General features: G+C 41.3%; 1 protein-coding gene across 1 annotated transcript; it reads right to left on the bottom strand.

Moving 5' to 3' along the window:
* Positions 1 to 1224: 1224 nt before the first annotated feature.
* On the bottom strand, positions 1225 to 5525 carry LOC145805496 (uncharacterized). The gene is made up of 7 exons (XM_082900640.1): positions 5083 to 5525; positions 4782 to 4948; positions 4296 to 4526; positions 3712 to 4091; positions 2901 to 3153; positions 2383 to 2798; positions 1225 to 1716 (listed from the first exon to the last, which is right to left on the bottom strand). The coding sequence occupies exons 1-7, from the start codon at positions 5523 to 5525 to the stop codon at positions 1225 to 1227; spliced, it is 2382 nt and encodes a 793-aa protein (XP_082756766.1).
* Positions 5526 to 22314: the final 16789 nt, after the last annotated feature.

The following is a 22314-nucleotide window of genomic DNA, read 5'->3' as shown; positions in this document are numbered from 1 at the left end:
AAAATTATATTTAATATATGAATAAAAAGAAGTGAATTTTTAATTATATTTTATATTCAATTTTTTTTTTTTTTTTTGGGGAAAGAAGAGGCCAAGAAAAAGGAATGGCCAATCTAATGAATAGGTGAGGCCCATACTAGTTGACAATGACAAAAGAGGGGCATATTTCCTACACAATTCTATATTATTAATATTAGGTTAAAAAATAATATATAATATAATCTCTTCTTCTTTTTTTTAATTTAAGCAGGGGGCCGTGGCACCTGTTGGTCCATGCATAGGTCCGTCCCTGCATGTAATTGAAATATTTATAAACATAACTTTTATTTATATAACTTAATAAATATAATTTGTATAAAATAAGTTATGATAACTCAAAACATTCGTAAAACATATAATGATAAAGTAAAGTATAATATAACTTACCTTAAATGTAATCCTTAGCTTTACTTTACTATCAGAACTTCCTTTCTTTACTCTCAACTTATGTATTTCTCTCGGTTTCCCACTCTTCCCTTCTTTTTTTTCTTTCGTTTTTTTTTTTGTTCTCTGAATCACAACACCCTAGTCCCTTTATATACTTCTAACCGAGCACAGAAATATATGACACGTAGCCTCTCTCTATGGAGGCATCATGATGCTAGAAGCTTTGAGCTCTTAATTGAAAATTTAGTATGAGATTTAAATCTTTATAGATAAGTATTATCTTCTTAATGAATATACATACTTGGGCCCCTTTTTTTTTTTTTTTCTTTTCTTGGGCCAAAATCTACAAAGCATTACTGGGCCAAAATTTTTTTTTTTTTTAATTTATTTATTTGTTTGGGTGTTAAGTGTTTCAATGTTCCTAATATAAATTAAATTATATCTTATCATTTAGCATCGTAAAATTAATTATTTTATTTTATTTTACTTTACTTTACAGATTACCATTATTATTCCATATTATTATTTATTTACTATTTTTAACTTTAATTTGACCCAACTAGTATTGTAATTCCGTGAATGTGTTAATTTGCCCCCAAATAATTTCTAATTATTCCTATATTTGATAACCTAATGCCAAATTAGATTTATATATATATTTATTTATTTAATACCCTATCATCACATGCAACCATAATTATATAATATTTTAAATATTTATGTGATACTTAATTAAACGTTCGGGGTGTCACATTTCTCCCCTTCTAATTAGAAGTTTGTTCCCAAACTTGACGTACCTTAACTTTCGAAGAGGTGTGGGTATTTGGCTCGCATTTGACTTTCTGTTTCCCACGTAGCTTCTTCGATGCGATGATTTCGCCATAAGACCTTTACTAATGGTATGGTCTTATTTCGGAGAACTTGATTACGACGATCGAGAATCTGCACAGGTTGTTCTTCGTAAGAGAGATCTTCTCGAACTTTCAAGTTCTCATAGTCGATGATATGTTCTGGATCTCGGAGATACCGTCGGAGCATTGAAACATGAAACACGTTGTGGATATTAGTTAGCTCAGGAGGTAGTGCAAGGCGATAGGCTACAGGACCAATTCTTTCCAGTATCTCGAATGGCCCGATGTAACATGGGTTTAGCTTTCCGCACTGTCCGAATCGGATCACTCCTCTTGTTGGTGAGATTTTGAGAAACACATGATCTCCTACTTGAAATTCCAAGTCTCGTCTCCGAGTATCTGTATAACTTTTCTGGCGGCTCTGAGCAGTGCGAATCCGCTGTTGGATGAGTTGGATTTTCTCACTGGTGACTTGTACGATTTCGGGGCCTAACAATTTCCTGTCCCCGACCTCCGTCCAGCATAGAGGTGATCGACATCTCCTTCTGTACCGAGTTTCGTACGGCGCCATTCCAATGCTTGCTTGATAGCTGTTGTTATAGGCAAATTCCACCAAAGGTAGGTGCTCATCCCAGTTACCTTTGAGGTCCAACACGCATACACGTAACATGTCTTCCAATGTCTGGATTGTTCTTTCGGATTGCCCATCAATTTGTGGATGATAGGCCGTGCTGAACTTTAGTGTAGTTCCCAAAGCTTCTTGCAATTTATCCCAGAAGTGAGACACGAAACGAGGGTCTCGGTCAGACACGATTGATATTGGGATACCATGTAACCGAATAATCTCCTTGATATATAAAGCGGCAAACTTATTCAGAGGGTACATGATTTTGATTGGTAGAAAATGTGCTGACTTTGTCAATCGGTCTACTATAACCCATATTGCATCATTCTTTGAAAAAGTTTGTGGTAGCCCGACCTCGAAGTCCATAGTAATGTGTTCCCATTTCCATTCAGGAATAGTGAGTGGTTGCAGCAGCCCTACAGGTCTCTGATGTTCTGCTTTAACACGCTGACAATGCAGATATTTGGAAACATGGCTTACTATATCTCTTTTCATTTCAGTCCACCAGTAGTGTTTCTTCAGATCATGATACATCTTTGCGTTGCCAGGATGGACTGCAAATCTCGAGTTATGAGCTTCCTCCAGTATCTTCTTCTTGAGTTCTGGGATGTCGGGTATGCAAATTCGATTCCGAAATTTCAGTATCCCATTGCTTATAATGAAATCAGGATCAGGCTTGTTTCCTTGTTCCTCATACCTTTTCATCAAGAGTTTATCTTCCCATTGGCGTGCTTTTATTTCTCCAAACAATATAGGCTCCATGGTTACATTGGCGAGCAACCCATTGATCTTGCGGAAAATGAGAGTACATGCCAAACTTCTCATCGTCTTTTGGCTCAATGCGTCTGCCACCACGTTAGCTTTGCCCGGATGGTGATGAATCTCTATATCGTAGTCTTTCATAAATTCCAACCATCGTCGTTGCCTCATATTCAGTTCCTTCTGTGTGAATAGGTATTTTAGACTCTTATGGTCAGTATAAATCTTGCAGGTTGTACCGTAGAGATAATGACGCCAGATTTTGAGAGCAAAGATCACCGCAGCCAATTCCAAATCGTGAGTCAGGTAGTTCTTCACGTGAGTCTTCAATTGTCGTGATGCATAAGCAATGACTTTTCCCTCTTGCATGAGAACGCAACCCAAACCATTATATGAGGCATCACTATAGATTACGAACCCATCTGCTTCGGTAGGGAGTGCTAGTATAGGGGCTGACCCAAGTCGGCCTTTTAATTCTTGAAAGCAACGTTCCTGTTTATCAGTCCATTCAAAGGGTGTGTTCTTCTGAGTTAGCTGGGTCAAGGGCGATGCTATTTTTGAGAAATCTTGCACAAAGCGTTGATAATAGCCAGCTAGACCAAAGAAACTTCAGATTTCCGACACATTAGTAGGTCACGGCCAGTCCACGATTGCTGTAACTTTTTGGGGATCAATCGAGATGCCATCTTTGTTAATGATGTGACTGAGAAAGTGTACACTAGTGATCCAGAATTCGCATTTCTTCAACTTAGCGTAGAGTTTATGATCACGTAGTGTTTGTAGAACCATTCGCAAGTGCTGCTCATGGGCTTCTGATGACTTAGAGTATATGAGGATGTCGTCAATGAAGACAATGACGAACTCATCAAGATAGGGTTTGAACACTCTGTTCATGAGGTCCATGAAGGCTGCTGGGGCATTTGTGACACCAAAAGGCATGACGAGAAATTCGTAGTGCCCGTAATGGGTTCTGAAGGCCGTCTCTTCAATGCTTTCTGTTTTAACTTTTAGCTGATGGTAGCCAGAACATAAGTCAATTTTGGAAAATACTTGTGCGCCTTGAAGTTGATCGAACAAGTTATCGATTCGCGGCAGAGGATATCGATTCTTGATGGTAACCTTATTCAGTTCCTTGTAATCGATACATAATCTCATTGTGCCATTCTTTTTCTTCACGAACAATACTGGAGCTCCCCAGGGTGAGGTACTAGGCTGAATGAAACCTTTGTCCAAGAGTTCCTGGAGTTGAGTCTTTAGCTCTTTCAATTCTGTCATCGACATGCGATAAGGAGCTTTTGATATAGGTTGCGTGCCAGGCTGGGTTTTAATGGTGAATTCGATCTCCCGATCAACTGGAATACCGGGTAGATCTTTAAGGAAGACATTCGGGAATTCTCGAACTACAGGAATTGTATCAACGGTAGGGGCCTCTTTTTGTGTATCAATCACATAACAAATATAACTACCACAACCCTTTCTTAGAAGTCGTTGGGCCGCCATGGAGGATATAATACAGGAAGGGTTAGAAACTTCAGTCCCATCAAAGACAAGTTCGGTTTGGTTTGGTAGCTTAAGGGAGACCTTTTTAGCTTTACAATTGATAGAGGCGTGGTTGGCAGCCAGCCAATCCATACCTAAGATTACATCAAAGTTTCCAATGCGGAGGGGAATCAAATCTACATATAAGGTTTTGCCTTTTAGGAATATAGCACAGGATTTGTACACATCAGTACTACAGGTAGACTTACTAGAAGGAAAAGACACAGACAATGTATATCCTAATGATTCGGGTGTTGATATCAACTTGGCAGCAAAGTGTGGTGCAACAAAAGAATGAGTTGACCCAGAGTCAATAAGGACATGAGCTAAAAGACCACAGACAGAAAGTGTACCTAACACAACATTTTCGATAACTTCCGGTTTTCCAGGTACCAAGGCAAAAGCCCGACCATGGCGGTTTTGATCCTTCTTTTCTCCTCCCGGTCCCGCGGTTCTCCTGACTAAGCCAAATCCCGTGTCCCGATGGCATTGTCCTCAATGAGCCCTCCCACAACTGGGGCAAGTTGGAATAGTGCCACCTCGGGGGTTGGTCGGACCTTGGTGGCCTGAGCTGGTTGTACCCATGCTCACCTTTTTATGAGGTGCAACACCGGGTCTTCTGTTATCCCTTTCCCAGAATCGCTTCTTGAAGCTTGGTTCTCCGGAACGTGAGGCTTTAATTCCCTTTTCTGCTATGTACGCCCGGTTCACCACTTCTGCATAGGTTGGCAATTTCAAGACTTCAAGCCTGTCTTTAATTCCAGCATCTAATCCTGCTTCAAATTTTCTTGCTTTTCGAGTTTCAGTGGGATGACGTGTGTTGCAAACCGAGCGAGTTGTGTGAACTTGCTCTCGTATTCGGCCACCGTCATGGTTCCTTACTTAAGATGTATGAATTTGGATGCCTTCTGTTCCCGCAATGAATCTGGAAAGCATTTTTCATAGAATACTTCCAAGAATCTCGCCCAAGTCGTAATTTCTTCTTTGGCCAGAGTGAGAAGCCACCATTCTTGTGCATTGTCTTTGAAAGTGAAAGTGGCGAAAGTTACCTTTTGTCTCTCGGTGCAGGGTAGGGCACGAAAAATCTTTTCTATGTCTTTAACCAAAGCGTCTGCTACCATTGGGCCTGAGCCGCCGGTAAATGTGGTGGGTTTCAGATCTTGGAACTGTTTTATGGTAACCGGCCCTTCTCGTCGTTCTGGCATCCCATTGTTGATGTTAGTTTGCAAGGCTTGCAAAAAGCTAGTAACCGCTCTTTCCATTACTCTTTCCATCGATTCAGTGCCACTAACTGATGACTCACTTCCATTACCATTATTAGCCATTCTACAAGTAATAAACAAGGCATTATATTCTCAACGCAGCATATATATATATGTATATATGTAGCACAATTTATATTTATATGAACTGCCAACATTACACATTTTTATTTTTTTATACTTCATATTACATTAGTCAGAATATGTTAGTGTCCCATCCCTGCGGTAAACAAAAACAAAAGTCAACAAAAAGGGATTAGAACACATCAGGATTAGCATACAAAAGATTTCCTACTACCCATATCTAGAGTGGTGGGTCAGATGGGACGAAAAACTAAGGGAAATAGTGCTGCATAAAAAGCTCAAACTCCCACCCCAACTGGACTACACCAAAACACATCCATGCTACCTGGACCGTAAAAATAGGGATAGACCGTACATCACCCACAAATGCTCGGTCGACAATCCAGCCAGGTGTCTCAACATATGACAGGTCATTATCAAAGTCAACATTTTGAATATTAATGATCTCCAGTGGGTTAGGGACTGTGGTGACAATATAATCTTCGGGGTACACGTTACCCCTCATAGCTGCAAACTCTGGGGGTAGAGGGCCTATAATATAATGCGGGCGGTCGTGACCTGAGGCGATGCCAAGGACGCGAGATGGTCCGAGAAAACGTCTGAGTGTATGGACAAGGCTGTGCCTCCATAATAAGTGTCGGACGTCGGTAGGGTCAACCTGGATATAAATTGGCCGACCCATCAACCGGCCAAGGCCTGGGTGCAATCCCCTGACTATTTCCTCAGAATCTCTCCCAACCCTCAGGTGAGGCGGGGGCGGGGGCGGGGGCGGGGGCAGGGTGTTCAGCTAAGATTTCATCTAAATTGATGGCCTGGAGGTCATTCCAAAAAGCATCATCCAGGTAAATCTCTGACATCCCTACAGCACCAGAATAAACGTGAGATTTTATACAAGAAAGACTAACGGTGCAGGTAAATAGCCATTATTATTCTATTTTATTTTATTTTTATTTTATTATATTTTCTTAGCTATATAGTTTTATTAAAAAAAAATTTTTTTTTTTTTTGAACCGTTGCTCTGATATCACCTTTGTCACAACTCAACCCCAGGGACTTAGGGTTGGAATCGCAACTTACTAACTTATTCTTATTCGTAGCAAATTAAGATGCGCAAGTGGAAATAAAAATAATTAAACAGAAATTTTACTTCATTTTACTATTTAAGAAAGAGGAAATACATTTATAGGGCTTTCATTATTTTATTATTCAGTGACCAGCCCGAATAGAAACAAAATGAAGCAAAAATATATAAAAAAAAAAAAAGAAAGAAAGATAAAATAGTGATTCAACATCAGTCCATGTGCACGTTCCATTTTGTGGGGTTATGGGTTTCCTTTACATCTCGTCACTTGAAAGGGTAACAGCTATAAGCACACAGCAGAGTGAGAAATATTATGCCAAGAGTGTAGGGAATACAAAATAACCATGGATAATTAGTTAGGCTAAAAATATTTGCATAATTTAATTGAAAATGACAATTTATTTAAAGTGGCAGAATACAGAAATCATGTAAATAAATAATCATAGCCACGGTATAAAATAGAACAGAATAGAGGTCGCAGAAGTGATAGTCAGAATAGAGGTCAATGGATCCATGACAAACAGAGAACCACAAAGTGGTCAAATAAAGGCCAGTGGTTATTTAAGTCCCCCAAGGCGTGGGACTCCCGTGGTGATACTTACAAAACATAATTGTTTACAAGGTTATAGTCAAATATATACTAAAATTTAAACAAACATATCCATGGGTTTCTTTTTAAGTAAATAGAGTTTAGAAAGTAACCCACGTAACTGAAATATTTATAAACATAACTTTTATTTATATAACTTAATAAATATAACTTGTATAAAATAAGCTATGGTAATTCAAAACATTCGTAAAACATATAATGATAAAGTAAGGTATAATATAACTCACCTTACATGTAATCCTTAGCCTTACTTTACTATCAGAACTTCCTTTCCTTACTCTCAACTTATGTATTTCTCTCAGTTTCCCACTCTTCCCTTCTTTTTTTTCTTTCTTTTTTTTTTTTGTTCTCTGAATCACAACACCCTAGTCCCTTTATATACTGCTAACCGAGCACAGAAATGAATGACACGTAGCCTCTCTCTATGGAGGCATCATGATGCTAGAAGATTTGAGCTCTTAATTGAAGATTCAGCATGAGATTTAAATCTTTATAGATAAGTATTATCTTCTTAATGAATATACATACTTGGGCCCCTTTTTTTTTTCTTTTCTTGGGCCAAAATCTACAAAGCATTGCTGGGCCAAAATTTTCTTCTTTTTTTTTTTCATTTATTTATTTGTTTGGGTGTTAAGTGTTTTAATGTTCCTAATATAAATTAAATTATATCTTATCATTTAGCATCGTAAAATTAATTATTTTATTTTATTTTACTTTACTTTACAGATTACCATTATTATTCCATATTATTATTTATTTACTATTTTTAACTTTAATTTGACCTAACTGGTATTGTAATTCTGTGAATGTGTTAATTTGCCCCCAAATAACTTCTAATTAATCCTATATTTGATAACCTAATGCCAAATTAGATTTATATATTTATGGTATCATCACATGCAACCATAATTATATAATATTCTAAATATTTATGTGATATTTAATTAAACGTTCGGGGTGTCACATGAACAAGTTTACCTTTCAAACAGTCCAAGAGTTCAATTCACTTGAAAGCGAATAGACATTAAGGAAAGCAGTTTTCTTCATGCATTCCTGTTGAGAAAGTTTTTTTTTTAATTATATTCTCCAACTCCAGATGAGTCTGAGGCCTCCGGTGCCTTTTTTGAAGACTTTTTGTTGCGCCAGTTTCTCTTTGAAATCATGCAAATATCCAAATATTATCACTTTTTTGAATTTAGCCTTCCTTAAATTTCTTATATTCTACATCATCCCCTCTATACTTGGGGAGACAGACCGATTCCCAATTAATCAAATGATATTTATTTCCCTCATCAAAACCTTCGCATAAAAAATCCCTCATCATCTTTTCAATTTTATTGGCCAACTCTACCAGACCTTTGAACAAAAACAAATAGTAAGTAGGTACATTAGTACATAAGATTAGACTGATTGGACTCATTGTTGGCAATTTTTTTAAGTAAAATGGGTTTGCTTTTTAATTGTTTTTCAAAACTTTCTTTGTTTCCTTAGAAAGCTCTTTTGCTTGGTGGCCTGTCCCACATCGAAAAGATAAAAGAAAATAGATGGCTTAATAAGCACCCACATGGAATATTCTTTAGAATAAGGAAATGTAGGAAAGGTGCTAGAGTATATGTTCACACATTGCAAGGATGGTGCACCACACGTGCGCGCGTGGCATGGGATGTGTTGTGGCATTTGACAGTGCACTTAGCATCGACGCTATAAGGGCATTTTTCTATTTGCTCCGGAAAGTTTGGTGGCAATGAAGTGGCAGATTTAGAACGCACATGTGGCAATGAAATATCGCCACATCAGAATGGATACACATTGGAATGGTTGTGTATTTGTTCGCTATTAGTAAGATTGTGATCGTTGACCATCCATGTGGGTGATCGTGTATCCGCTCGCGATCGAGTGTGTCTCATCATGGTACCCATTTGGCTAGGACAAGATCCACACCATCAGAACTTGGTCTAACAATCAAATCTGATCAAGGATCATGATCCTTCCGATCAAATGCATCCAAGCCTATAAATAGACCTGTGATCAGGCCATTCAATTCATTTCAACATTCTCAAGCAATAGAATTTTAGAAGATCAAGTCTGAAATTCATTTCTTTCTCTCTTTCTCTTTCAATTTTTAAATCAAGGGCTTTTGGTTTTTTGATATTCTATTTAACTACAGAAATAGAATATCAGACCCTAATTTTCTAGTTTTTAATTAATTTCAAGGTATTCTGATCCGTCTTCGTTTGTGCAAACACCAACAGAAGATCTATAAATCAGCTTCGTTATATTCTGAAAGTGGATTTGTTATTAACCCAATGCACACCATCTGGTGAGGGCAAATGCTGTCTTTAAGAGAGCGACATTCATAACATGACTCGAAGTGTAATTCAAACTTTCTTTTGAAGTGATATCATCAAAATCGTCATCCCGGAGACCATTTACACCAACACTCAAATGTATCTACCCCTTTCAGAAATTAGCCATTTCCCACCCATCTAATCTTTTCAATTACTGGATCTCAAAAACTAACACTCTTACGATTACTTCCTAAAAGAAAGACCAAAATACTTCATTGGTAAACATTCAATGGCACAATCTAAAATCCTAGCAATCTAGTTCAATCTCGTATGTTTGCAATTGACTCCCTCCACAACACTCTTATTCAAATTTACCTTGAGACAAGAAACCATTCCAAAAATTCTCAATATAGAAAGCAAATTAACCAATTTATCATCACCACTAGACGAGAAGAAGATTGTATCATAAGAAATAAAAATATTATCCCTCCCAATTACAACATTGGGAAGAACCAAAACCACAACATCTTACACAATCAAGACCTATTTAGGCTCCAATAAGTAACTCTAAATTTATTATTGAATTCACTAACATGCTAACAATTTGCAATTCCATCAAGAAATTTTTTACGCACCATTCATGTTTTCAATCTATCAACTAAGTTAACCAAGTCATAACATTTGAACAAATATTTGGTTAAATTCAAATTCCAAACCTAAATAAGGGGTGAAAGAGAGATCACTTCAATCATTATTCTATACAAAATTATATATATACACATATATAAAGTTTGATCTGGAACTTGGTAAGGTGAAGGAATTGATTGCAAAAAAAATGGGAAATCAATTTTTTGCACAACGAGAACATGCACTACTAATCAAGAAATGATGGTAGTAATTGGATTTGCATTAAAAAATATGACCTTGGCCCATGCTTACCAGTGTCCATTACCACAACCAGAGCTAAAGTTCTTAATGATTAGCGGTTTGCTCAAGTTCTATATATACAAAGAAATATACACATATGTAAAGTTTGATCTAGAACCTGGCAAGGTGAAGACTTGATTGCAAAAAAAAGGGCATCAATTTTTTGCACAATGAGAACATGCACAGCTAATTGATAAATGAAGGTAGTAATTGGATCTGCATCTAAAAAATATGACCTTGGCCTACACCTACTGTGGGTGCTGATTTCTGACCACACTGCCAAACAGGTACTCAGCTGGAGAACACCAGCAGAATAGATTGCGCCTGAACAACCTGTCACAGAAAGATAAGACTCCGGCGGTGGTTCGTCTACCTGGGGGGACTCCGACAATCGAGTCAGTACTCAATTATCTCTCAAAGATAGCATACAGTGCTTAACTCACTAGCCAAGATACCAAAAAAACGTACCTTAGACCCACGAGGGTGCCCTGCTTTTATAGCAAGCACTAACATGATCCCTGTAGAAGCCTAGCTTCTCTCGGACTCTGGCTCCATGCCCATCCTTGACTCTCCAATAGATAAAGATAAACTCCCTAAGAGCTTTATCCTTATCCAGGCTGAGGTCCTCTCCCATTCTAGGACTCTTATAGTTTATTGTAGACACCCCATTTTTGACCGACCTTAAGACTCAGACGTCACTGATTGAGCGCTTGGTGATGTTGCATATTGTGCTCGTTCAGAAGTTTCAGAGTCGCGGCCGTGAGCCCTGCTTCCGGACTTCCGAACCCTCTTTTGTGCTTTGCCTCGGTTTGCGAACCAGGCTCAGTTTTCTTTGTTTCTTTTCCTGAGGGGAGGGAGAGGTTCCGTAGACCATCTCTCAATGTCCGTAGGCTACATTTTGTGGCCGCAGGCCATTTTGCCCATTTTGGAGTCCAGTTTCCGGTTTTTCGGAATCGTTGGTCGTGTGCCTCGGTTCGGGACCGCCTAACCATCTCCGTTTGTTCTGATTTTTGGCATACTTCCTATTTTCTCCCTTTTGAGGGACACTGGGGTCTGAGAAACCCACTTCGTGGCCGAATGCCACTTTCGGTGCTTAACAGCCCATTTTCGGGACCTCGAACTGCGCGTTTTGGCCCCCGAACATTCGTTTTGCAACGGTTTTCGTTCATTTTTGGCAGGTACCTCTGTTTTATCACCGAGGAGGTCACTGAAGGGTGGGAGGCCAGTAATTGTTGCAGCAACCAGTTATACATCCTCCGACGCCCTCCGGCGCCCGTTTTTCACACTTCCAGGCTAATGTTGAACACCTTGGGGCCACTTTCTTGAACTTTGAACCACATATTTGTGATGTACACACTTGGGAGGATCCTAAAAGTTGGTGGCCGGCCAGTAATTCCACCTGACCCTTTTGAACCCCTCCTTCCGGGCTAATGTTGAACACCTTGGGGCCACTTTCTTGAACTTTGAACCACATATTTGTGATGTACACACTTGGGAGGATCCTAAAAGTTGGTGGCCGGCCAGTAATTCTACCTGACCCTTTTGAACCCCTCCTTTCGGGCTAATGTTGAACACCTTGGGGTCACATTCTTGAACTTTGAACCACATATTTGTGATGTACACACATGGGAGGACACCATCATGTGGTGGCCGGCCACTAAATCTGCTTGACCCTTTTGACCCCTAGCCGGCCGGCTAGGGGGTGTGGCCGGCCGGCCACCTGCAACCAAAATAACTGGCCGGCCGAGATCCCCACACTGTTCACTTTACAGCTGTATAGCTTTATCCCCCAGAAAATATCAATATCCGGGAGATATTTTGTGGGGGAAAGTTGGCCTCCTTTTCCCCCACCTTTACACCCCTTTTTTGGTCCTTATAACCAGCAGCCAATATCACATTTTGGGGTTGGAAAAAATTGTCTTCAAGCCTCAATACACATATCTCCTTCCATCTTCCTCATTTTCCTAAAAATCCTTAAGTCCTACACCTTGTTTTCTTCATCACCACCAAGCTCTACCACCACCACTTCATTTCCAGCAACAAGGGGAGCTTCTCAAAGGCTAAAGGTGCTGCAAATTGGTCCAAGAAACAACAAAAGACTTGTCTCCAAGGGTGAGTTACCATTTCCCTCTCTTTGAGCTTTTCTTTGCAATATTTCTTAGCCATCTATGCTTTTTGCTTTGAGCTCCGGCCATAACTGAAAGTGGCCTTCTTTTGAGCTCAGTTTCATGTCTCATTAAGGGCTCAACTCTGTTTGAGCCCTCCATCTTGCACTTGCTTCATTATCCCTCCAAAATGTCATTTTCTTGCATGATATTTTTAGCTTGTGTGTGATTTATTTTGGAGCATGTTGTAAACTGATAATAGGCTTATTTTGAGCCCCTATTCAACATTGAAGAAGGGCTCAACACTGTTTGAGACCTCCATGCTATACTTGCCTTTATACTCCTTTTTTGGTCCCATTTTTGCATGCTTTGGCAGCCTACCATGCTTTCGTTTTTGGCCATTTTACAGTTCTGAAAATAGTCTTATTTTGGTCCATTCTTCATGTTTCATTTAGGGCATTTCATGGTTTGGGACCTCCATATGCCACTTCATGTTATATCTCTCTTTTGCTCCCCATTCTTGCATGTTTTGTTAGCCTATCATGATTTTGTTTTTGGCCATTTTACAGGCCTAGAGATAGTCTTATTTTGACCTTCTTAACATGTTTCATCAAGGGTATTTGGCTGTTTGGCGAATATTTTGCATACCTCATGTTATAGCCACTTTTGAGCCCCATTTTTGCATTGCATTTCTAATATATTTGTATACTGTTTTTGGGGCTGCCATAAACTGTAAATAGTCCTATTTTGGGTCCCTCTTCAACATTGTTGAAGGACCCTAACCTGTTTGGGGCCAGCAGCTATGAGTTTCTTTTTAATCTCATGTTTAGGGCCATTTCTTGCATGCTAGTTTTGCCCTATCTTGGTTTGCTGTTTGGCCATGTTTTGTACTGGTAAAATGCTAATTTTGGGGCTGCCTTGCTTCTGTATTTACATTCCATGTCCATATTGTGCATGTTTGGTATAGCTATAGGCCATTTCGGGTGCCAAAATTCGCGTTTCGGGACTATTCCGCGCATCGGGTGTGTTTTCGCCTCATTTCGGGGCTGTTTTCCCCCATATTTCATTGCTGAAAACTCATTAGCATGCTTGCATACCATTTTTGCCACATTTGCATTGCATATACCATCGCCTCGGTTTGCGTGCCCGTGTGCACGCATTTCGAGGCACTTCATTTTCATCCACCGGCATCCTATGTGAGTGTGGCTGAGGCTCTCTCATGTTGGTATAAGCCCATATCATGTTTTCATGTCATTTGCATTGCATATACCATCGCCTCGGTTTACGTGCCAGTGTGCACGCATTTCGAGGCACTTCATTTTTATCCATCGGCCTCTTATGTGAGTGTGGCTGAGGCTCTCTCAAGTTAGTGTAAGTCCATGTTACATCTTCTATGCCGTTTTCATGTCATTTGCATTGCATATGCCATTACCTCGGTTTGCGTGCCCGTGTGCACGCATTTCGAGGCACTTCATTTTCATCCACCGGCCTCTTATGTGAGTGTGGCTGAGGCTCTCTCATGTTAGTGTAAGTCCATGTTACATCGTCTATGCCATTTCCATGCCATTGCATTGCATATACCATCGCCTCGGTTTGCGTGCCAGTGTGCACGTATTTCGAGGCACTTTATTTTCATCCATCGGCCTCTTATGTGAGTGTGGCTGAGGCTCTCTCATGTTAGTGTAAGTCCATGTTACATCTTCTATGCCATTTCCATGCCATTGCATTGCGTATACCATCGCCTCGGTTTGCGTACCAGTGTGCACGCATTTCGAGGCACTTCATTTTCATCCATCGGCCTCTTATGTGAGTGTGGCTGAGGCTCTCTCATGTTAGTGTAAGTCCATGTTACATCTTCTATGCCATTTCCATGCCATTGCATTGCATATGCCATTACCTCGGTTTACGTGCCCGTGTGCACGCATTTCGAGGCACTTCATTTTCATCCATCGGCCTCTTATGTGAGAGTGGCTGAGGCTCTCTCATGTTAGTGTAAGTCCATATTGCATCTTCTATGCCATTTCCATGCCATTGCATTGCGTATGCCATTTTCTCGGTTTGCGTGCCCGTGTGCACGCATTTCGAGGCATCTCATTTTCACAGCATAGTGCATACTAGGTTGTATCTTAGATCGCATTCTATCATTTTCTCAATTTGCGTGCCCGTGTGCACGCATTTCGAGGCATCTCATTTTCACAGCGTAGTGCATACTAGGTTGTATCTTAGATCGCATTCTGTCATTTTCTCAGTTTGCGTGCCCGTGTGCACGCATTTCGAGGCATCTCATTTTCACAGCATTGTGTATGTTAGGATTGTATCTTAGTTGCATTTCATGCATGTCATGCATATTGCATCGTGTCCGGGCTAGGAGTTAGCCCGGGCACGGGAAACGAGGTACGTTTCGTACTCCGAGTGACGGAACATGTCTCAATTCCCCAGTCACCAACACTCCGGATCATCCATGATGGAGTTAGGTCTTGTTGTGTTTTCATGTGCATTCATTCTATATTGAGTTGTGCAATTCGACTCCTCGGCCATCATGCCTCGGTATGCGTGATTGGTGACACGAGGATCGAGGCATGCATATATTCGTGAAAATACACTGCTATGCCCCTTTCCTGCTCTCCGTTGCAGCAAAATCAGGAATCAGCAGTCTTCCGGGGCTCGACGCCCTTTCCAAGAATAAACTGCTAAACAGAGGCTGATTGGGGCATCCCGGTGGATTTCCGCGCAAGGCAGCCCAGACGTGCATCATTCATCAGAAGCAAGGCAACCCCGGGCTTGCACGCCAGTTTTACTTGCTTTCTTAGTTAATTCATTAATTAATTAGGAATTTGTAATATTTGGACTGTAATATTTAGACTGTAATATTCTTTTATTTGGGACTGTATTATTTATTCGGACCCTCTGCGCGAGGGCACAACTGTAATAAGTGTGCGTGTGTGTGTTGTATGTCTTCCAACCCCACGTCTTTCTCCCTTTTATTTATCCGCTTTTGATGGTTAGATTAGGGCATGTTTCAATTAGCATACAGTATGACAGCATGTTTGCATCATTCAACTGTATTGCATGCACCGGGCTCGGCGCATCATACTAACTGCATTGTACTTTCAATTCCAAATTGAATACATGATAGTTGTAGCATTTTATATGCCATGTTTAGAATAGCCGAGCCTGCTATAGTTGCATTTTGCATGTGTTGCATTAGGCATTTCTATATAATTAGGATCATGCATGATTTCTAATGAAGTTTCTATTTTGGCTTGGAGTACTCGGTAGGTTTTATGCTTTAGCATCCTTGCATGCGTGTGAGTGACTGCCATGATAGCATGCTTACCATGAGGCTATACGCTTATGTGATATATCTGCCTGAATGCCTGTGGGTGAAGGTTGGGTTACTTAAATTGGAATAAATCATCAAATGTTTTAAGCCTACCTGCGGGTAGCAAACCATTTTCAAAAAAAGCGAACATGAAATGTTTTGTTCCAATTCAGGCGATCCAGTCTATACTTGTATGCTGTGCGCATCATGTAGTAACCTAGGCTAATAACCGGAATAAGAACATACAATGTTTTCAAAAATAGGTATCATGGTTAGTAGAGGCCGGTCTATGACCGGGCGAGCGGGGGTGCTCACGAAGTGACCTTCCCCAATCGTACCCAAGTTCCCGAGCCGAGGCAACTTTGGTGATGACGAACACGTGGCCTTTGGCAACGAGTCAGGGTTTCCTAAATTTCCCAAAATAAAATATTTAGGTGGCGACTCTGTATCTGGCAAAGCAGTCCATGTTTGGCACTTCTTTCAAAAATCTGTTTTTCTCAAAACGATTTGCCGGATTTGGACTCTTTGGTTCAGACTTAGAACCGTGACTACAAGTCGAGTCCGAGCTGTAGCGAGGCCCCCCTGCGGGCTTGTTACATTTATCCGTTCATCTCGGATTCTGGTATCTTCGCAGATAACCTCGGCCTAGCCGAGATCACCCCAGTGCCATGACTTAGTCATGTGGCACCTCGACTGGCACTTCGGTGCCACCTTGGCCACGTGTTGTTATCCACAAAAATATGTTCCCACAACTGCCCCTTAGGTTTTATTACCTCGACATCTTGAGGTGATGGAACCTAAATCATTTGTCCATATCGTATGTCGGCTAAGACTTACACTATCTTCATTACCGAGGTCATAATACATCGACTTCATAAGACTTGTAGTCTGTTTTACCAATGCCCAAAAACCAAGAACCAAGTTTTTAATGTTCTTTAACCAAGATCGTCCTTCTAGTCGAGGCTCTTGCTTTATTAAATCAAGAACTCCAAGAGTTCTATCTGCGCATGGGCTGTCACGCACGATTTCTCAACCGTTTCTGCCACGCGTCTATTTCTCATTGAACCGTACCTGACACGAGCCATCAAGTCGCGTTGCTTCTGCGCGGCCGCCTCACAGGCACGTCGTCCAAAGCATATTCAATGTAATTTTTCCGTCTTTTCGTGTTTTAACAAAAACACTTCCCTCTCTCTTCGTCTTTTCACTTCACACTTTCTGATTTCTCTCAAGCTTCTTCTTTCTAAAAAACCTCTCTCTCAAATCCTTCATTTTTGTACTTTGAAGCTTCTATAACTTGCTCCAACCATCTCTTCCGGCGAGCATTTCGTTATCTGGCTTTGACTACTCACGCCGTCTGACTCCGACGAGTTTCATATCGGTGCCATCTTCTTCGGTGAGTCTCTGTTCTTCCCCCTTTTCAGTCTTTAATTTATTTCAAAATTTTATTGTATTCAATTGTTGTCATTGCGAACCTGTTCTTGAATATTTGCTTGTGTGTTGAATCCCATTATTCGTGTATCGAGCACGTTTGTTTCATGATTTTGCTTTTGCCCAACCTTTTCCTGGGTATATGTAAGAATTAATGTATAGAGAAAGAGAGAAATTGTGTATATATTGATGTTATTGATAGATGTGTTGATGTTGTATGTTACAAATGGTGAGTGGCTCATTATATAGGAGAGGGTGAGTGTAGTAGGTGAGGAGTAGGTGGTGGTAGGTGATGGTAAATTGGTGGTAGGTGATGGTAAATTCTAACAGCCCCCCGCAAACTCAAGGAGGATAGAAACTAACCAACTTGAGTTTGAAGAGAGGAACAAAACAAGAAAATACATAAAAATAAAAAAGGATAGGAGACACTGTATGGTCGTGTCAGACCATTGGTGAAGACACTGAATGGTGGTGTCATAACGTTGTAGAGGACACTGGATGGCGGTGTCAGACCGATGGAGAAGACAGTTTATGGGGTCATGTCGGACCGTTGTAGCAGACAATGTTGTGACAGTTGTTGTGACAGTTTACAGAGTCTTGCTGGACCCTTGTAGAAACTAACCGGAATCAATGTCGGGACAGTTTACAGAGTCTTGTCGGACCCTTGAAGGAGCTAACCGGAATCAATGTCGGGACAGTTTACAGAGTCTTGTCGGACCCATAAAGGAGCTAACCGGAATCAATGTCGGGACAGTTTACAGAGTCTTGTCGGACCCTTTGTAGAAGACAGTTTTGTGATGTTCATCCTCATGTACCCTCTGTGTTGAATTGTATATCAAAAACAATCTGTATCTTCTACCCACATGAACACCACTCACCCCATTCACCAGAGAGAGAGATGTAAACCGGAGGGAGAGAGATCAGTGAGTGTATAAGCAAAAGAACAGTATGTTCCTGAAGCTGGAGCTATCAACAGGAACCGGGAGCCGAAGTAAGGTTCGTCGACGAGATCGGAGGTTCGGGACGGCGGAGGGGAGGGGTTCGCGGCGGCGATGGACTCGACGAAGCCGTTCTTGTACTCGTGACAGACCACGTCGGGAAGGGTTTCGATGGAGACCCGTTTGTCGCAGTGGTAGCACCAGTACTGTAACGGATCAGGATCCGAACCCGATTGGGTCTGTGATGGTGGGGCTTCTTCGGCCAAAGGGATTCGAGTACCGATACAGACGATGAAGACTCCGCACGAAGTGGTGAAGACTTGCGCAGAGAGAGAGAGGAAGCTTGTGTGTTGTGGGGTTGTATTAGTTGGAAGATGAGAGGTCCGGCGGGCGACCAAGGCGAGGCTGCCGCCCGCCGGTGAAGCAAAAATACGAGGTTCTTAACAAAGCTCTGATACCATGTAAGAATTAATGTATAGAGAAAGAGAGAAATTGTGTATATATTGATGTTATTGATAGATGTGTTGATGTTGTATGTTACAAATGGTGAGTGGCTCATTATATAGGAGAGGGTGAGTGTAGTAGGTGAGGAGTAGGTGGTGGTAGGTGATGGTAAATTGGTGGTAGGTGATGGTAAATTCTAACAGTATATGCACACACATACATACTTGTTATTTGGCCACTGTTCTTGGCTATGCACATCTGCACACACTCCGTACGATGTTCTTGAATTTCTATTGATTTTCTTGAGTCTGAATCACCATTTTTGTTTTTTTTTTTTTTTTGTTTTTCTTGCTTTATTTCCAGATTCTTGCCTTCATTTCTTGTTTCTGTAGGCCTAGGCTTGGGATTTGATTTAGAACCCTATCCCTTCGGAAAACCGAACCAAATTCCCTTAGATCCTCAGAAACCTTCATTCCAGTGCTCTCTAAGATTCAGCCGAGGTCCTTTAAGCCCACACAAATCACTCTTTTCTAAAACCTTGCACCTTCCCCCGTTAGCCAACATCATGGATATGTTTAGGTGGAGGGTGGACACCCCAGAGAAGCTTGAATACTTTAAACAAGAGTTCTCCATCCCTGCCGACGTCCATCTTAGGTTGGCTAGGGAGAAGGACTCCATCATGCCCAACGACAACTTTATGCCCTTCCCAGTAGTCGCTTCTATAGATTGCGGACTTAGGTTCCCACTAAACATCCTTTTCCGAGAAGTCCTTCACTACTACAAGCTCAACCCTATGCAATTGGCCATTAACTCCTATAGAGTTATTAATGGTATCATTGCTTTAGCTAGCCAAGAAAATACTAGGGTAACCCTAGCCGATATCCAATACTGTTATACTATGTGTGGCCTGAAATCAGAAAAAAGGCTACATCTATTACCTCAAGCCGAGATCCACCGAATACAAACTCATAGTCGACCTCTTGAACTCCAACAAAGGTGCTGGAGATGATTATTTCATTGTGACGGGGAACTAGGAGTTCCCACCTAATGATAACCTCCACCTCTACCCTTTGAGCTGATCAGTCTTTAAAGAGGGTAATGGTAAGAACCAAGTATCACTTTACCTATTTTTAAGTCTTCATTACTTTGTTCCTTTTATATGTTCTAATATCTGTTTTTTACTTGTAGTTCTTCCTCAGCCATCCAAATACTTTCGCAAGACTTTCTTTCCCGGTAAAGACTTCAAGAAGCTGCTGGGCTTGCCTGTTAATCAACGCAAGACCCTTTTGCTACTCAACTACATCCCGACCTACAAATCCACCTTGCTTGACGTCCCTAAGAAAAGCAAGTCTCCACCTTCAGCAACAACTCCCCCCACTACTTCATCGCCAAGGCCTGACCAAGCATCAACCTCTGACCCAGCGGAGCAACCGTCAATATCTGCTCCCCAACTGATTCCTCCAGCCCAGTATCAACACCGACGTCGAGCTCCACTCTTCGCTCTTGCAGGCAGAACTCGTAGCCGAAAACGCCAAATTACTAAGGCATCTGCTTACGATCCAGCCAACCCACCCACTGCACTTCCAGCAATCTATTTCGATACAAAAGTCACAGTCACCTCTACTGCCAACGAGATGGAACGCAACAAGGCTGTCGTCGAAGACCTTTTCGCTGACATCCCTGGTGTTGTCACAGTCTAATCTTCACTATCACAATCCCAACCAAAGGCCAAGCCAAAGAGGGTCAAGAAAGCCAAAGCTAAGGCAATAGTGACTCAGATTGACTCTGAGGACACTTTGTTGATTTCCAAGTTGGCTAATGCTGAGAGGAGTACTCCTTCAGCTGACAAGAGGCCAGCCAAGGCCGAGGCATCTAACCCATCACAATCAAAAAAGCCGAGGACTAGTGGCTCTTTTAACCCTTCCAGTTTCCGTGCAGATGCTCCTTGGAATCCATCCATTATGGTTGGAGATCGACCACTTCTTGTTGGGGACAGTGCACTTGATGACTTAGTAGTTGGTGCTGCTATCTTTACTGTCATTCTGCTCCCAGTAGACATCAATCATATGGCCGAGCTATCGGAGTATTAGAATTACGCAATGATGATGCAGCATTGCGTTTTGGTAAGTTCAAACACTAGCAACTTTTTATCTAAGTTTTAACTCTGGTTTCCATACTCAATTAATCTTTTTTGCATTCCTGCAGGCTATCCAACAAGGTCACTCCCTGGCAGTCAAGACTGATGCATTTAAAAAAGAGCTTACCCAGAAAACCAAGGAAGTAGCCAAGCTCCTCACCTCTCTCAACAAAGCCGAGGATCGCATCCGAGGTCTTCTGGATAAAACTAGGGCTCCTGAGCTGGCCCAGGAGGTGGTCGAGGACAGTGCCGAGGCTACGGAGAACGTTGCCGAGGTCACACAGACCGAGGCAAAAAAGGCCAAAGAAAAAGAGACCTAGGCCTAGACCGAGCTTCAGACCGCACTGTCCACAAAGGCTGCCGAAATCAAAGAGATGTGTGAGAAAGCTTATGCCGAGGGGGCAGTCGACATCCGTGAAGAAAACAAGAAGCAAATCAGACAGGCATGCAACAAGGGTTACACCTTTGGTTGGATGGCTGTTCTGACAGAGCAGGCTATCCCTGAAGACTCTCCCCTCAGAGATGGAGGCTGACTTGCGGTGCCATTCCCTCCCGTTTCAAGCCAATCTGAGGCTAAGGCTGGGGGGACAGAAGGAGAGGAAGAAGATGGGGAGGAAGACGAAGACGAAAAGGCCGAGGTGGCAGCCGATGCTGAAGGTTCTGTTAGGGCCAAGTCCCCAACTCTGAATGAGCAAGTCCTGGACTTGACTCAGGATGAAGAGGACGAAGTCTCAAAAAGTACCTTCTCCAAGAAGACTATGCCCGAGGTGCCCATCGCTGAGAAGAGCCTCGATTAAACTCTACAAGAAATTGATGCCGAGCTCGAGGCTAAGAAGGCTGCTTGAGAAGATTTCCCAGTTGTCTTCTGAGGCCGAAACACAGCTTATCACCGATGCCGAGTAGTTTGACTATAAGCTTTTTTTCTGTACTTAGTACTTTTTACATTTTGAACAATGTTTTAGTTTTCATATTTGGCCGACGTGCCACTTTTTGTAATCTGAACAAATAATCCTTTTGCAGGCCGAAGTGCCTTTTGTCTTTTGAATGCAAGTATAATTTCTTCTTTCAAGTGTTTGCACGTTTGTATGTTTTACTGCTTCCATACTTAGAATATCTTTGCATGTCTTCAAAGTACACCTTAACTGTGCAATCTTCTCGGGGTAAAGTACCTCGGATATATCTTGTGATTGTTTACTTCGGCTTTGGCCTAACACTTAAAAATATTATAAAATATTTTTACAAGTATTGTTTTTTTGACCTTGCCACTTCAATCTCACTTATTGTGTTCTATCATTCCCAAGTTGGGCAACCTGGTCATCTCGGCAAGTGCGTATGTACTTCCTGCAATATTACCTCGGCTTATCTTTCAAATTGTAAATTTTTTCCTGAAAATTTCAACAAGTGTTAAGCACTTTTTATTCATTATGCTCTAGCTCTCTACCCCCTAATGTGAACTTAAGTTTCACTTAGGTTCTCATTAAGCAAGTG

The sequence above is a fragment of the Camellia sinensis genome, chromosome 13 (assembly GCF_055761805.1).
Source record: "Camellia sinensis isolate YWXY chromosome 13, ASM5576180v1, whole genome shotgun sequence".
NCBI classification, from domain to species: Eukaryota; Viridiplantae; Streptophyta; class Magnoliopsida; order Ericales; family Theaceae; genus Camellia; species Camellia sinensis.
Note: the sequence above shows the minus strand (reverse complement) of the source record. Positions and strands in the feature narration are given on the sequence as shown.

Excerpts from the sequence above, each read along its gene's own strand:
- LOC145805496 (XM_082900640.1), bottom strand. The coding sequence starts at position 5,525 with ATGGCTAATAATGGTAATGGAAGTGAGTCATCAGTTAGTGGCACTGAA. Across the intron at positions 4,527-4,781 it reads TCATAAAAAGGTGAGCATGG|CTCATGTCCTTATTGACTCT; the intron begins GTACAACCAGCT and ends GTGGTCTTTTAG. Across the intron at positions 4,092-4,295 it reads AAACTTTGATGTAATCTTAG|AGGCCCCTACCGTTGATACA; the intron begins GTATGGATTGGC and ends ATACACAAAAAG.